Source organism: Xiphias gladius, chromosome 15 (assembly GCF_016859285.1).
Source record: "Xiphias gladius isolate SHS-SW01 ecotype Sanya breed wild chromosome 15, ASM1685928v1, whole genome shotgun sequence".
NCBI lineage: Eukaryota > Metazoa > Chordata > Actinopteri > Istiophoriformes > Xiphiidae > Xiphias > Xiphias gladius.
In genome coordinates this window covers 2,445,160-2,459,135 of record NC_053414.1, presented here as the reverse complement: position 1 = coordinate 2,459,135, position 13,976 = coordinate 2,445,160, and the positions used below count along the sequence as shown (strand labels likewise).

At 46.8% G+C, this 13,976-nt stretch overlaps 1 protein-coding gene across 2 annotated transcripts; it reads left to right on the top strand.

Annotated features, from left to right (window-relative positions):
• Positions 1 to 5,622: 5,622 nt before the first annotated feature.
• psen2 (presenilin 2) lies at positions 5,623 to 13,831 on the top strand. 2 transcript variants are annotated; one of them, XM_040145319.1, is made up of 11 exons: positions 5,623 to 5,734; positions 6,886 to 7,031; positions 7,138 to 7,361; positions 7,431 to 7,572; positions 8,102 to 8,169; positions 8,557 to 8,777; positions 10,274 to 10,372; positions 10,976 to 11,041; positions 11,591 to 11,677; positions 11,755 to 11,870; positions 12,369 to 13,831. In XM_040145319.1, exons 2-11 carry the CDS (start codon positions 6,894 to 6,896, stop codon positions 12,522 to 12,524), a joined length of 1,317 nt encoding a protein of 438 aa, XP_040001253.1. In that variant the 5' UTR covers positions 5,623 to 5,734; positions 6,886 to 6,893; the 3' UTR covers positions 12,525 to 13,831. The 2 variants fall into 2 exon arrangements, with proteins under 2 accessions (XP_040001253.1, XP_040001252.1); XM_040145318.1 differs by having other exon boundaries at positions 5,633 to 5,734; positions 6,886 to 7,025.
• The last annotated feature ends 145 nt before the right edge of the window (positions 13,832 to 13,976 follow it).

Genomic DNA, 13,976 nt, shown 5'->3' with positions numbered 1-13,976 from the left:
ATGGCAGAGAAAACACACATATTACACATGAGGTTTCTTTATGTTCACTAAAATTGGGCGACTGTGTATAAAGAGGTAAACGAGTAAAACACTGTTAAGCCAGTGTAGTTGTGAACCCCCCCAAATTAAAGCTGAAAATCAGAACTAAAATACTACAATGAAAACGTATTTCAACCTTCCAAAGATCAATGACAGATAGACGACAATAATTTGATTCTAGCTGCCTATATCACTGGTTTATTTTCTCCTATATAATGACCCAAAACACACATGTGAAAGCACCAATGGATGAGAAGAAAACTGGGCTGTTCTGAAGTGGCCTCCTGTGAGTCCGGATCTAAATCCAACTGAGCATCAATGGAAAGAGCCGAAACTCTCAGCTGAAGAAGGCGGCCATCAAACCCCCACAGACCTGGAGCGGTTTGCTCAGGAGCAGTTCGGCCAAACTACCAGATGAGAAGTGTAGAAGTCTCACGAAGAGCTGCAGAAAGCTCTCGACTGCAGTGATCACCTCAAAAGGATGTGCTGCAGAATATTAGGTTGAGGGTCCCAATACTTTAGTCCCTGCTATTTTCCTTTGTGGTATTATTTAAAATAATGTTACTTTGGAATTTCTAAAGCAGCGTGTCTGTTCTGTTTGTCATTTCCAACTTGTTTCAGAGAAAATTGTGGTTTCTCTTTTTTAATCGGAAGGGGACCGACACTTTCAGCCTCGTCTGAATGTGGCTCAGTTGGATCAGTTAATACGTTGGGAGTTTTTCAGGGAGTCCGCCCGATGGTTTTCCAGGTCTTCTTCCTCGACCCACCACACACAGTCCCGGGCAGGCAAGACGTACCAGCACTAAGGCCGTGCAGGGCAGAGAGGTGTGTCGACCAGAAGTTTAGTAAAACGGATTCACACTGAAGTTTCCGTACTAACACACCTGCTTTCAACATTACCAAACTTTCTTTTATTAATAAACTGTATTCAGACTCTGTAATGTTGATATACATACATTTTGGTTGTGTGGAACCTGATCTTATTGAAAAGACGGTACTTATTTTTATGAGAGTAACTATTGTCTCTACAGAAAAAGCTAAAATGTTCACTTTACCCTGAAAATCTGAAGGAAACTGAGTTCAACGATGTTTCAAGGATCATAAATGTAAAAAACTGAAGGTTATAAAATGTACAAACAGGAGTTAAAGGTAGAGTTTGTGGAGTTTAAACTTTGAACAAACACATTTGTATTCATACTCAACATTTCTCACCAAAACACAGAGTGTGTTTCACGACGTCCCAACAAACGAGCTTAATGTCCAACCTCGTTAAACATTCGCAAAGGACTCTTCTGTAATGACTGGAAACCTTCGTCGTTTACATCAGCTTGCAGTCTGCTTCCTCTTCTCCTCTTTTATCGGGACATTTCTGCTTTTAAAGAAACCGTCCGTCCATATGTATGAAATACGACGTGTGATCACCAACAGAACCAGGACCTGCTCCTCAAAACCTTTCCCTACAGCAGCTACAGGTCAACGACCTCGGCGTGTGAGTGTTTCTCGAACAGGAGGAGACTCTTCCTCCTACAGAGAGCACAGAGACACCGAAGAACCGAATGATAATAACCAGAACCCAGGATAAAGAGGCTGAGTGAATGTGGTGCTGAAGGTGTGGAGGTGGATCGGTGTGTCAGAGGAGACTCCGTAGAAGGACAGAGTGCCGGCAGGACAGTCCACATACACTGCTACTCTGGCAGAATCTAAACCTGCTCCCTCTGGACTTGCGGACTGAGCCCTTGCAGACCTGTCATACGCACAGTTACGTCTTCGCCGTGATCACGTCAAGTCCGCGAGGCTGCTGGACCGCGAGGGGATGAAATGTGCTATGAGACGGGATTTAAAGACCTCTTGTGTTTCCGTGGAGATGAGCTGACGTTAGTGAGCCTGTAACCCCGGTTCTGAACGGTTCTGATGCCCGAACAGATCTGGTCAGAATGTGCAGTAAAATGCTCCTTTATATGAGGTGCAACATTAAACCACCATGTGAGGATCCTCACACCACAGATGGACAAAAACCAACCTTGCCTGTTTGGTCTGTTCATGTGCTGCATGTGCAATATGAAGCCTTACTACATCCATGAACTACCACAAAAATGAAAAAATAAATATGGTACATATAGAGATGTATTATGGGTAATTTTTTGGGCCAAGTCTGGTCAGTTCTGCACCCTGTGCGGACTCTCTGGAAGACTGCAGAAAGTCCACCTGAGGCTCCTTGTGGACTTGATGAGTTGTAGATCTGGGCAGTCCTCAGCACTGACAGACTGGATGGGAACGCACCCGTTAAATCCATGAGTCTACGAGTGTGGTGAAGTCCAGACATTTGGATTCAGCAAAGGACTTCGTCAGGTGGTCCAGAGGGTCCATGACATCCTGGTGACTGGTCATGATACCATTGCCATATGCAGAATCTAGAGACAGTCCTGTGGAGACTCTCCACGACAAAGAAAAAACGTACCTAGGGTACAGAATCAATCACACGGGGAATTCATCCTGTGGATGACACGGCTACTGTGAACGCCCGCCTCTCTGACCTCTCTGCTGAAGCTCACCCAGACTCTGCCACAGGTTTGATTGGATGCTAGACTCAGGAAAGCGGGTCTTATTTAGAAGGAGCCTGTCAGAGGGCCGACACCGGAGAGGAACTCTGTTGTTAAGACTGTGTTGGACAAAGAATAATGACCTAGATCCCAAACATAGTCTTGATAATATGGCGAGGCAGGATATGGCCATATCCTCTGTTCATGCAGGGTCCAGTGCCGAGCCTTTCACTGTAAATCAATACAATGAATGAGTGGATGAAAGAAAGTCTTAGCTCACGGGGCACAGTCTCCAAACCGAAGAGGTCTCTCCCCAGCCCCGATCACACAGCGCTGAGCCCAGCTCACCTGCTTCTCAAACCCCCCCTGCCTCTGAGGCCGGATCAGACCCAGGTTTTAGGGAGCCCGATAAGTGACCTCTCAGCGGTAAGTGAGCCGTCCTTTCAGTCAAAGCCTTTACTGTCCAGCGGGTCAACAATGACCGGTCATTTGTTTCATAAGCTGCAGCACATGAGTGAACACAGCTGCAGCTCTGGCAGTTTTGGCCAGAGCTGCTCTGGTGTTTATGTGTCTGTCAAGCACTTTGTTCAGAAACGACGTTGCCTGCTGTACTGCGTTGTATTCTGTGTATGTCCGTTTTCAGATCAGGCATAAAATGGTTCTTATAAATGATCTAGTACCTAAGACCCGAGGACTTGTAGACTTTCTCCCTGTGCCACCCGGTGATGTGCGAGGCTACCTCATTATAATATTTCTGGACGTACCACTGCTCTGGCTGAGACAGATTCAACTCAGTTTCAGGGTTGGTGAGAACTTTAAAACTTCTGGCCCAGCCCTTCAAAATAAAGCTCTTCCTGTTTAGCCAGATGTTGCCTAGCAACTCAAGTGGCAGGAATTCTATTGTTATGTTTAAAACAGAAAAGCAAGATTAAATTAGTTATATGAGTGAATGAACATCGGTATTCATTGTGCCCGTTCTACACACAGGCAGTAGAGAGGTCTCCAGCCGGACTCGAACCAGGGACGTCGCTGTTCATTGTTCATCTTAACCCTTAAACCGTTCAGCCGCCCCACAACTGATCTATTTCATTCGGTTACACGAGGAATTTCGCCTGCAGGGTCCCATGTTATACGCTGACTGACAGAACACAAAGCCTTTATTGTTATTGCACATTTCCAGTAAAATGAAATTACTCTTGCAACTCCTGGAACAGTAGAATCAACTAAAGACAAGAGCATAAATTAAAATAAAGTGTAACACAAGTCCCACATTAAAAATACCAAACATGCGAGTTGTATATTCCACAGCTGTAATTGGTGGGAGTGTGTATCGCTCCCTTTCAGACGATCCGTCCTGATAGAAAATTGACACTGATCAACTTGTCTTACGTTGCTGACGGACTTTGCATAGTCCCTGACCTGTCCTAGCATGTAGCACCAGTCGTCGTGTCTCTTTATAAATGATGCAGCTGCTCAAAATATTATTATGCACAAATCACTGTTTGATAAGAGTGAGCCTGCTGATTTTACAGTGAAAGACTTGAGATCCAAGTCTTTTTACATTTAAGTACTTTGGGTCATTTGGTATTCGTAACTGATCAATTAAGATTTGTCGCCGGAGGCAGCGCAACATCTCTGTTGATGGGATTTTGCGGAGCTCGGCAGTAGTCGGGTTTCTCGGCACGCAAGCAGCGTGTCGGTCTGTCGGTCCAAGACTCGTGTCCGGACTGAAACCGATCGAATATTACATGGAATGTCATGACGTTCATGGTTCTCAGAGGATGAATCCTACTGACTTTGGTGATCCTCTCGCCACCACGACGTTGACATTTTGTGGTTCAGAGCGAAATATCTCAGCTATGGGAAGGACTGCCATCGACTGTACAACAGATATTCGAGGTCCCCAGAGGATTCATTCTGTCTCTGTGACTTTTCCTGTGAGTTTTCACACGTTGCTGTGATATATCTCAACATTTACTCGACAGACTGGCACTAAATTTTGGCAATGGGAATCTTTGGGAATCTCACGATTTGATTCGGAATCGATTCTTAATTCAAAACTGATTCTTGACTGAAGAAATAAAAGGGGGGGCACTATTCTCAAGCTCTCGCTCCAGCGCAGTGTCTGGAGACCATTAGCCGGTTTCCTTTGTCCACTGAACTTCAACGTGAAACGTAACTGGCAGTTAAGCCAACCGGTGGTGACGAAGGTCCAGAGGAAGGTGAGAGAGACTATGCCTCGGGGTTGGCCCCGTCTTGACTTCTGTGGGTGGCTTTTGTTCCAGGAAGTCAGTACTTTTTAACTCGCATCGGTTTCGGACTGAGAACGAAAGTCCCACGAAAGGTCCCGATAAACAGCGTGAAAATGAATGAAAAAGAAAAGAGACTAATCGGCGGCTGCAGCAGAGGAGAAGCCGCCGGAGAGCGGAGCTCCACGCTCAGCGGGGAGACGCTCTCGGCCCACACTCTGTAGAAGATTCAGGTTCTCGTGAGAACTCGTCACGGACGTACGTCCACTGACCGAGTCTTGGAGGTTTGAGGGCTTCGGTCGCATCCGGGCCGGGCCCGGCTGTTGGTGGACTGTACAAAAAGGCACGACAATGCACTGACATGAAGGATGAACCCATCGTGGTTAAGGTAAGCAAACCTGTGCCTCAGCATACAAAAAGCTTTCATCTGCCGTAATTCATCTCTGCCCCCTTTCGATTTCACATGTGAAACACCCAGGACTCCGTGAGGTGGTTAGGACCCGTGATCCAGGTGAAGAACCGGGTCATCAGCTGAGGAGAAACCCCGACACTCAGCAAGCGTCAACCCAGCTCGGACGAGTTGAGTTGAACGGATGGACTACACGAGACAAACGCGGAAGCGACCTGGCTCTGTGTTGCATTCACGGAGCTTAAAGTCTCTTCCGGTCAGGACGTTTCATTGTCAGCGCTTGACTCTGAAATGTTCGTGGACGGTGGCTCAGAAAAGACATCGTCGTGTAGACGGCGAAGACGTTCACGTCCACCGGGATGGACACACCACGTGACCTCGTGACGCTGCGGGGGATCACGTGTTGTGCCGGTCAGCTGACCGCCGTGCTCCGTGTTGTCGGTCGGTGTTTACTGTCGATTCGGTTCCGGGTTCGGGTTCCTGCGGTTCGACTCCAGGTAAAGTCTTTATCTTCCACATTTGAATGCGGAACCGGGCGCCTCGGTTTCTGCCTCCGTCCTCAGATCCTGTGAATTTTCTCTGAGGACGTTTGGACAGAAATGAAACATCGGTCTGATAAACACAGAAACTGCTGCCAGCTGCTCAGAGACTTCATCGACGGTTCAGTTTCAGTTTCAGCCAGTTCAGGTTTCTAGATGTGAAAAAGTACGTGCGGTTAGACCGGTTATTTTCTGTCTCCAAGGTCCGGACTGGGTCCTTCATAGCGAGATGAACCATCCATTCAGAAGTTCCGTTTCAGGGCAGCGGGTTTAGGACGAGCTGGTTCGTGAGGCTCTGAGGTTCTTCCACGTCTTTTGCAGGGACGGGTTGAGCGATGTGGGGCCAGACTCAGGCAAGGGGCCCCAGGGGAGGGCACAGACTCTCAACTCTAGATTCTATAACAAACTGAACATGATCAATAGTTCCGTCGTTTATTCAATGTAAAAGAAAAAAAGAGCGTGAAGCAGCAGTTGGAGCCGGTTCTCCAGTCGCTGCCGTTAAACCACCACAGAAGAAGAGGACGCGGCGAGACGGGGTCACTAAAAGAGCTGCAGTCAGAGCTCAGACGATGGAGAACTGCGTGGAGAACGTGATGGAACCTGACGTTTCTGCTGGTTCCATGTGTTAATGTGGTTCCAGTCTCCTCGTGTCTCCTCGCGGCTCCTCACAGACCTGATCTTGTTTCTTCTCTTCATGATTCATCTACGTCAGCGTTGAGCCAGAATCGATTCTTTAGTTTCCACTCAGGTTTTCATGCGTAGGTTGAAAATGCACATAAACACTGGCGGGTGGAACCAGTTCAGTTCAACAGCAGCACAAACTTCATCCTCATCCTCCAGGTGAACCGACACCTCTCAGTTACAGTTACAACACAGACTGAACCTTCATGAAGGAGGATCATCACAGGACTGTTTGAGCAGGTGTTCCTAATAAAGTGGACGCTGAGTGTACATATGCTGTATATACTGCTGTTGTTTTGTGCCTGAGTCTGGGTGTCCTGCTCTTATGTTGGAGGGTTGAGGGGTCACGTCTGCAGGGGGCTGGTCGTGGTTTGGAGTCCGGTTCTGTATGTCCAGGCGTCGCTAACTGCTCTGGTGGTTATTTGCAGTTGTCGCCATGAGCGCCTCAGACAGCGACGAGGACTTGTACAATGAGAGGACGGCGCTGGTCCCGTCAGAGAATCCTGTAGTGCCATCCTACAGACCAGATCAAGACCTCACCCCCCCAAATGACACACCAACCAAAAGGGTAAAGGTCGGGTTCCTTCTTCCTGTTTATTGCATCTCAGCGGCTCATGTCGTACCCAAAAATTGTCCTGTCCTTAATGATGATAGTGTGAAATGTTCTTCTGTTGGTGCAGCCTGGGGCGAGCAGGAGGGCGGGTCCCGCTGCCGGGGATGGCGGCAGCGGCAGCGGGGGCGGCGGCTCGGATCAGGAGGTAGATGCGGACGATGAGGAGCTGACTCTGAAGTACGGAGCCAAGCACGTCATCATGCTGTTCGTCCCCGTCACCCTCTGCATGGTGGTGGTGGTCACCACCATCAAGTCGGTCAGCTTCTACAGCGAAAAGACCGACCAGCAGCTGTAGGTCCACGCTTCAGCCGCCGCAGGTAGCGCTCCTCCGCTCACAGCTAACGATGTTTGTCCCCGCAGGATCTACACGCCGTTCACTGAGAACACCCCGTCTGTCGGCCGCCGCCTCCTCAACTCCGTCCTCAACACCATCATCATGATCAGCGTCATCGTGGTCATGACCATCTTCCTGGTCGTCCTCTACAAGTATCGCTGCTACAAGGTCAGACCAGATTCAGACTTTTGTGTAATCTTTGATGAACTGCCAACAACTCACGGACGTCTGAAACCCGTGACAAGGGGTCCAAGTAGACTCTGCTTTTTTCTCAGAGGATGTTGATTGAAGTTTATTAGTTTATCGTGTGTTTTTTATAGTAAAACCTGATCTGAAAAGTAACTGCACAGGTCAGATCAGACGCACCGTGAGCGATGAACACAAAGTTCAGATCAGACGAAAAGAAGGAAAACCATTCAAGTTCTGGACCAGATTCAATCCTTGAGAGTCAAAGCGGAAACAGATCTCTACAAAGTCTGCAGATCTCTAAATTAATTACAGATATATTTATGAAGGGTCCAGCAGAGCTGGTTTGACTGGTGAGAAATGTTTCACTGGACTATTTTGGGGAATTTCTATGAAACATGTTGAATTTAGGAATGTTTGTAATTAGCTGATTTCATGTGTGGCTGTAGTTGAATTTCTCGCTGTCTCCCGAGCAGGTGTGATGTGGATTTGACGTGTTTGTGTTGTTCAGTTCATCCACGGCTGGCTCATCCTGTCCTCCCTCATGCTGCTCTTCCTTTTCAGCTTCATGTACCTCGGGTGAGTCCTGCCCTCTCTGTGCCGGGTTTAACTTACAGAACTCTGTACATGTGCCCACGCGGCTCAGGTCAGTTTAACCAGCGCCGTGAGTCCGAGCTCAGGGAGTGTTAACCTGCAGGCGACCGTGTGTGTCCCAGCAAGGAGGAAACACCACACTGTCCTAGTTTGTCTTCATTTCCTGTTGAGAAGTGGGTCCAGTCAAGTCAGTTTTATTTCTATAGCAACCAAATCATAACAGAGGTCATCTCAGGGCTCCTTTCATATAGAGCAGGTCTAGACCGGACCCTTTATCATATTATGAAGAAGTTTTAAATTAATTGAACTTTTAAAGTCTTGTGCATAAAGGAAACGCGTTAACAGTTGGGGTGCTCTTCCTCTGTTTTCCAGTGAAGTGTTTAAGACGTACAACCTGGCCGTGGACTACCCGACCGTAGGGGTGATCATCTGGAACTTCGGGGCGGTGGGGATGATCTGTATCCACTGGAAGGGCCCCCTCCAGCTGCAGCAGGCCTACCTGATCCTGATCAGTGCCCTCATGGCCCTGGTTTTCATCAAATACCTACCTGAGTGGTCGGCCTGGGTCATCCTGGGAGCCATCTCCATCTACGGTGAGTTGAAGTCTTTAAAGGTACCTTGAGGAGTCCCAGACCACCTGTGGAACTGTAGAGTCCTGATTAGCAGGATCTATGGGAGTATTTTTGTCCATTAATAAGAATAAGAAATGTGGGATCAAACAACCAAAAAGAACTGCAACTCAAAATTATTAAAATTCTAAAATATGGCAAAGAGCTACAACGTGAAATGCATCTAAAAATCATAGTTTCAGGCTGATTGTGCTTCCTCAATGTTTCTTTGACCTTCTCCGTTTTTGGCTGGACCACAACAGCGGGGCCAGACCTCTAAAGGCCAATGTCCCTGACTGACTGATTGATAAAGTTACGCCATTGTTCGGCAGGCATAGCGTTGGAGTTTCCTCATTGGCCGTTGCTCTTTCACTGGCACAAACAGTTTCTACTGCGTCATCAGGGGACATTTACAGGCAGCGCTGCCAACTTAGGACCTTTGTCACTAGATTTACCGACTTTTCAGACCCTTCAGTGACTTTTCTTCACCAAAGCACCGAGCGACAAATCTACCGACTTCCTGGACAAACCTTAGCTACTTTCCAGAGAAGAGAGTCGCCAGTGTTGCCCTGTGAGCACGAGGTCGATCTTTCCCTCCTCAGACAACATGTCTCTATGCGTCTCATTCAACTGACCCCACGTCAGCTGATACAGACGTGAATGAGCTTCTGACTTTCTCTCTGACTGATCATTTTACAGGTAAATACAGCTGAAATCACAGCGCAGTCGTTGTCTTTAACTCATGTGTCTGGTGATTCTGTCCGACGACGTCTCGGTTATTGAACCAGGATTTTGGCAGAGCAGCGGCTTGGAAATGTCTTGGAAGTGACTGCTGGTTAACATGTGTCTTAATGGGCCTCGTTGCAGTCACTGTTTCATACTGGTTCCGTTTTCTGACAACAGACACAGAAAAACATGTAGATAAGAACAGCTTCATTGGGAATTCAGCTGAATTAAATTACTGTTTATGTGAGCACAGAGAGCAGGAGAGAAGCAGACCAATAAAGGTTGGTCCAGGCGGATACTGGGTTTTGACCCGGTCTTGTTTTTTGTGCTCTACAATTTTTTTGCTTTTAGTGTTGAAAAAAACGACAGCTCAACAGGGCAAACGTTGAAATTTCACGTTTTCAGCTGATTTAACTGTTTTCATCTAATAATATTCAATCTAATATTTCAAGCAACACTTCATGCATAGAAATTTTAAAAGTGTTAACACCTACATTTTCTCAGTACAAGCGAACAAACTAGAATTTTCTTAAATATCTGCTGATATCTGCTATAAAAAATCATTTTGGCTGATCCGGTGACAGAGGTACAGTACGAACGGCGGCAGCCGTCAAAGATGACACCGACTGAATTTTGATAGCGTAATTTCCTTTTCCACATCTGCCAACATCCACACGGGTGTGCTGATATTTCAGTCTGTGTTTGGTTACTGTGATTCCCATCATGCCTTGCTCAGGTTGTTTGTGTCGTTGCAGACCTGGTGGCCGTCCTGTCTCCTAAAGGTCCTCTCCGGATGTTGGTGGAGACGGCTCAGGAACGCAACGAGCCCATCTTCCCGGCCCTCATCTACTCCTGTGAGTCCATCAAACTCCGATACGGTGAAAAGGATCAATAATCAGGCCTTATAGAAGCCGTGGAGTCTTCCCTCCGGTACAGAGTTATTATTACGCCTAGAAACAAAAGACCGTCCCTTTATTTTTGGAGCATTTAATTAACTTTTTAATAAGGAGTCGTCAGTGAAGAGGCGACAGGAAGTGAAGTGAGAAAGAGAGAGCGAGAGAGAGAAGGGATATCAGGCAACAGATCCTCGTTTTCATCCATAAAGTTTCCATAGGAACATTTCTGTCTCATCTGTTCGATAAAACGACGGCAGCGTTTCAAACACCATGACACAGTTTCACAGGCGTCATCCCGTCCTTGTTGGACGATCAGCTGTCGGGTGGCCATTTTATTTCCGCTCCAGGAAACGATCGATAAATCATTGACTTTGTCCTCGTTCAGCTCAGTCAGACGTTTTTCCAGTTCAGCCCGAGGGGAACGTGAGCGTCTGAGCCACGTGTCGGTCTGGACACAGACGTCGACAGAGACGCGCTGCCACCAGGGCTAAAAACTGAAAAGCCGTCAACCAACCAAACGAGAAGTTTTTATACTGATTGATTTATTTTGTGTCTGTTCAGCTGCCATGGTGTGGACGGTGGGGATGGCGAACCCGACGGACGCTCAACGCTCTGAACACGAATCAGGTCCAACAACACAAACACCAGCTGCTCCATCACAAGCGAGGAATCGTGGGAATTGAGGGGGTGGAGAGAATACGATGAACACCTGTACGACCTAGCGGTCGTCTCCGAGGCTGCGGTTGATGCTGTCGTGTTTCTGTTATTTTGTCCGCTTCCTGTTTAGTTCAGTGATGATCTGCATCATGGAGGCTCGAGTCTGACGTTGTCAGAAAGAAAAGGACTGAAAAAATGATCATCGAACACGTTTCCTAAATACTCAACTGAACAAATCCATCAATTTGTAGAATACATTTTAAAGCCATGTCTCTGATGATCATTTTCCATTTTCCATTTTTTTGAGTTGGGTTTTACTCGTCACAATTTTTCTGCCAAACTTTAATCTCACTTATTTTCTTTATTTTTACCATTTCGACACAAATTTAACGAATCACTTTACAAAAAGTTTCTTTAATGTATTAATTGAGTTAGTTGATAGAAGCGGATATAGAGGCGGATATCCAGATGTTTGCCTCTGTGACCAGTTCATCGTTTTAACGCCGTTTGGTTTTTCAGACGAGGAGGCGGAGCAGAGCGGCGGGGGGGTGGAGCCTGAGAGCCGACAGTCCCGGACGTTTCCCGAAGACGACCTGGAGGAGGACAGTGAGTCCGTAACCGCGTACTTGTGTTTAACCTGTGAAGAAAGCACATTAAATGATGAAATGTGCGTTTCCTTGTAGGGGGCGTGAAGCTGGGCCTCGGGGATTTCATCTTCTACAGCGTTCTGGTCGGAAAAGCTGCAGCGACCGGCGGCGACTGGAACACGACGCTCGCCTGCTTCGTGGCCATTCTTATCGTAAGTCGTGGTTTTATACAACACGCTGTCAAACTGAGAAACGGCCGCTGATGAGCAGAGAGGTTTGTTTGCTTCCTACACCCCAGCGTCCCGAAACCGAGACTTAGCAAAGCCTTCAGCAGCTCCCCAAAATCATCAGCAGCAAAAGCACTGCATAAAATTAACATCAACTACCTTAAAACCTACAACAGCAACTCTCCAGAGCAATCTGAAGAAACTTCCTTAACCAGAACCCACAAAATCCGAAGTCCCCAAAAACATCGGTAACTCCCCAAAATCTGGAGAAACGTCTCGACATTCAGCAAATAAATCCCAGAAACCCGAAGACGGGCGGTAAATCCGCTGCCCAGCAGCTCCCCAAAATCTCCGCACCGCTCGGTGGTGCCGTGACATAACGTAACTGTGCTTCTGTCGTGTTGTGAGCGAGATTGACCTGTAATGCAACTGTTGTGTGACCGTAATTGAGCTGTAACTCACCCCTGCCTGCACCTGTCTCAGGGTCTGTGCCTGACTCTGCTGCTGTTGGCCATCTTTAAGAAAGCTCTGCCGGCGCTGCCCATCTCCATCGCCTTCGGCCTCGTCTTCTACTTCTCCACAGACTTCCTGGTGCAGCCCTTCATGGACAACCTGGCAGCTCACCAGTTTTACATCTGAGGCAAAGCCCCACCCAGCCCACCTTCCTCCGCGTCATCCCGCAGCCTCCGCCGTCTGTCGATGTGACGCTCGAGGACGCACACTCGCCGCGATGATTGTTTGTTACTGAGACCAGAAACCACCACAGCTGACGGTGATATTCCTGTCAGTCCGAGCAAACGCCCCCCAAACGTTCCTGTTTTTTAATACACACGAACAGTTGTTGGGCGCTTTTACAAATCAGGCAGAGTCACACGAACGTGTCCTCAGTGGAAAAACAGTTTATAAATTTGAGCCAAGAAACAGCCACAAACAGACGGTCGTTTTAAGGTTTTACAGTATTTTAAGGTGGATTTTTCCACAAAAACATCAAGGAATCATTTAAACGAAGATTAGGGTTTAATGAGAATTAATCAGACTTTGCTTAATCCAGGTTTAAACAAAGAAATTCCGGCTTAGGGTTACACAGAAACCTGGTTCCGCTCTCAGAACAAAATGGAAACAAAATCTCACTACAGCTTCTCCAGAAGGTTTGTTTGTATTTGTTTTAACATCAAAAAAGTCAAGCGCACGTTTTTTTTCCCAGATTCATCAAACGAAAACCAGATTTCCAACAGTCGATCGAGTCTAATTTCAAAATGAAACAAACTCAACAGATCTGACTCTAATCCAGGTTTAGACAAGTTTAACCCAAGATTTACAGAACAGTTTAAAACAGAGCTGCAACAAATAGTTGATTGATTACTTGATAGAGTAAAACATAGATTAATCTGCAACTATTTCTGACTATTGTTCTTTTCTAAGCGAAAAGGCACATTTGCTGGTTCCAGTGACTTAAACGTGAGGTAGAGATTCTCCCTTTGTCACATTGGACATCTGTGTCTTTCAGATATCATTTGGGCGAACTGACCCTTTAACATAACCCGCTTGAGCCAACAGACTTTTGCCCTGACCACTACATTACTCTGGGGCCTCCGGAGCCCCAGGTTCACTCCATCACATGGCCGTTTGTAATTTTATTAGGTGCAAAGTTTATTTTGCACCTAATAAAACTAAGTTTAAGTAAAATATCAGTTAAGACCGGTCCCTCAGTCCTCTGTACTGTTTAAATAAACTGCACCAAACTTTCTGTATTAGCTTGATTTCTAATTCGAACCTACTGCCTGGTGGGGGTGGGGGGCTTTATATATTTTCTAGAAAGTGATTCAGGTGTAGTACTTCATTTTGTAACCGAAACATGTCGGAGAGATTTCGTTTTATTTCGCTGTACTGTGCAATAAAGTCAAACTTCTGTCGTGAGCTGAAGAAATAAATATTATTCTATTGAACTTTGAATTTTTCTATTGGAGATTTTTCAGCCTCTTTTAGCCCCTAGTTTTGGTTGTGCGACACACTTCCCGGTGTTGCTGATGTGCGGGGGTTGAGTGTGTTACGCCGTTTGTGATGCTGCCCACTAGTGGACAAAAATGCGTT

Excerpts from the sequence above, each read along its gene's own strand:
- psen2 (XM_040145319.1), top strand. The coding sequence starts at position 6,894 with ATGAGCGCCTCAGACAGCGACGAGGACTTGTACAATGAGAGGACGGCG. Across the intron at positions 7,573-8,101 it reads ACAAGTATCGCTGCTACAAG|TTCATCCACGGCTGGCTCAT; the intron begins GTCAGACCAGAT and ends TGTGTTGTTCAG. Across the intron at positions 11,042-11,590 it reads ACGCTCTGAACACGAATCAG|ACGAGGAGGCGGAGCAGAGC; the intron begins GTCCAACAACAC and ends TTGGTTTTTCAG.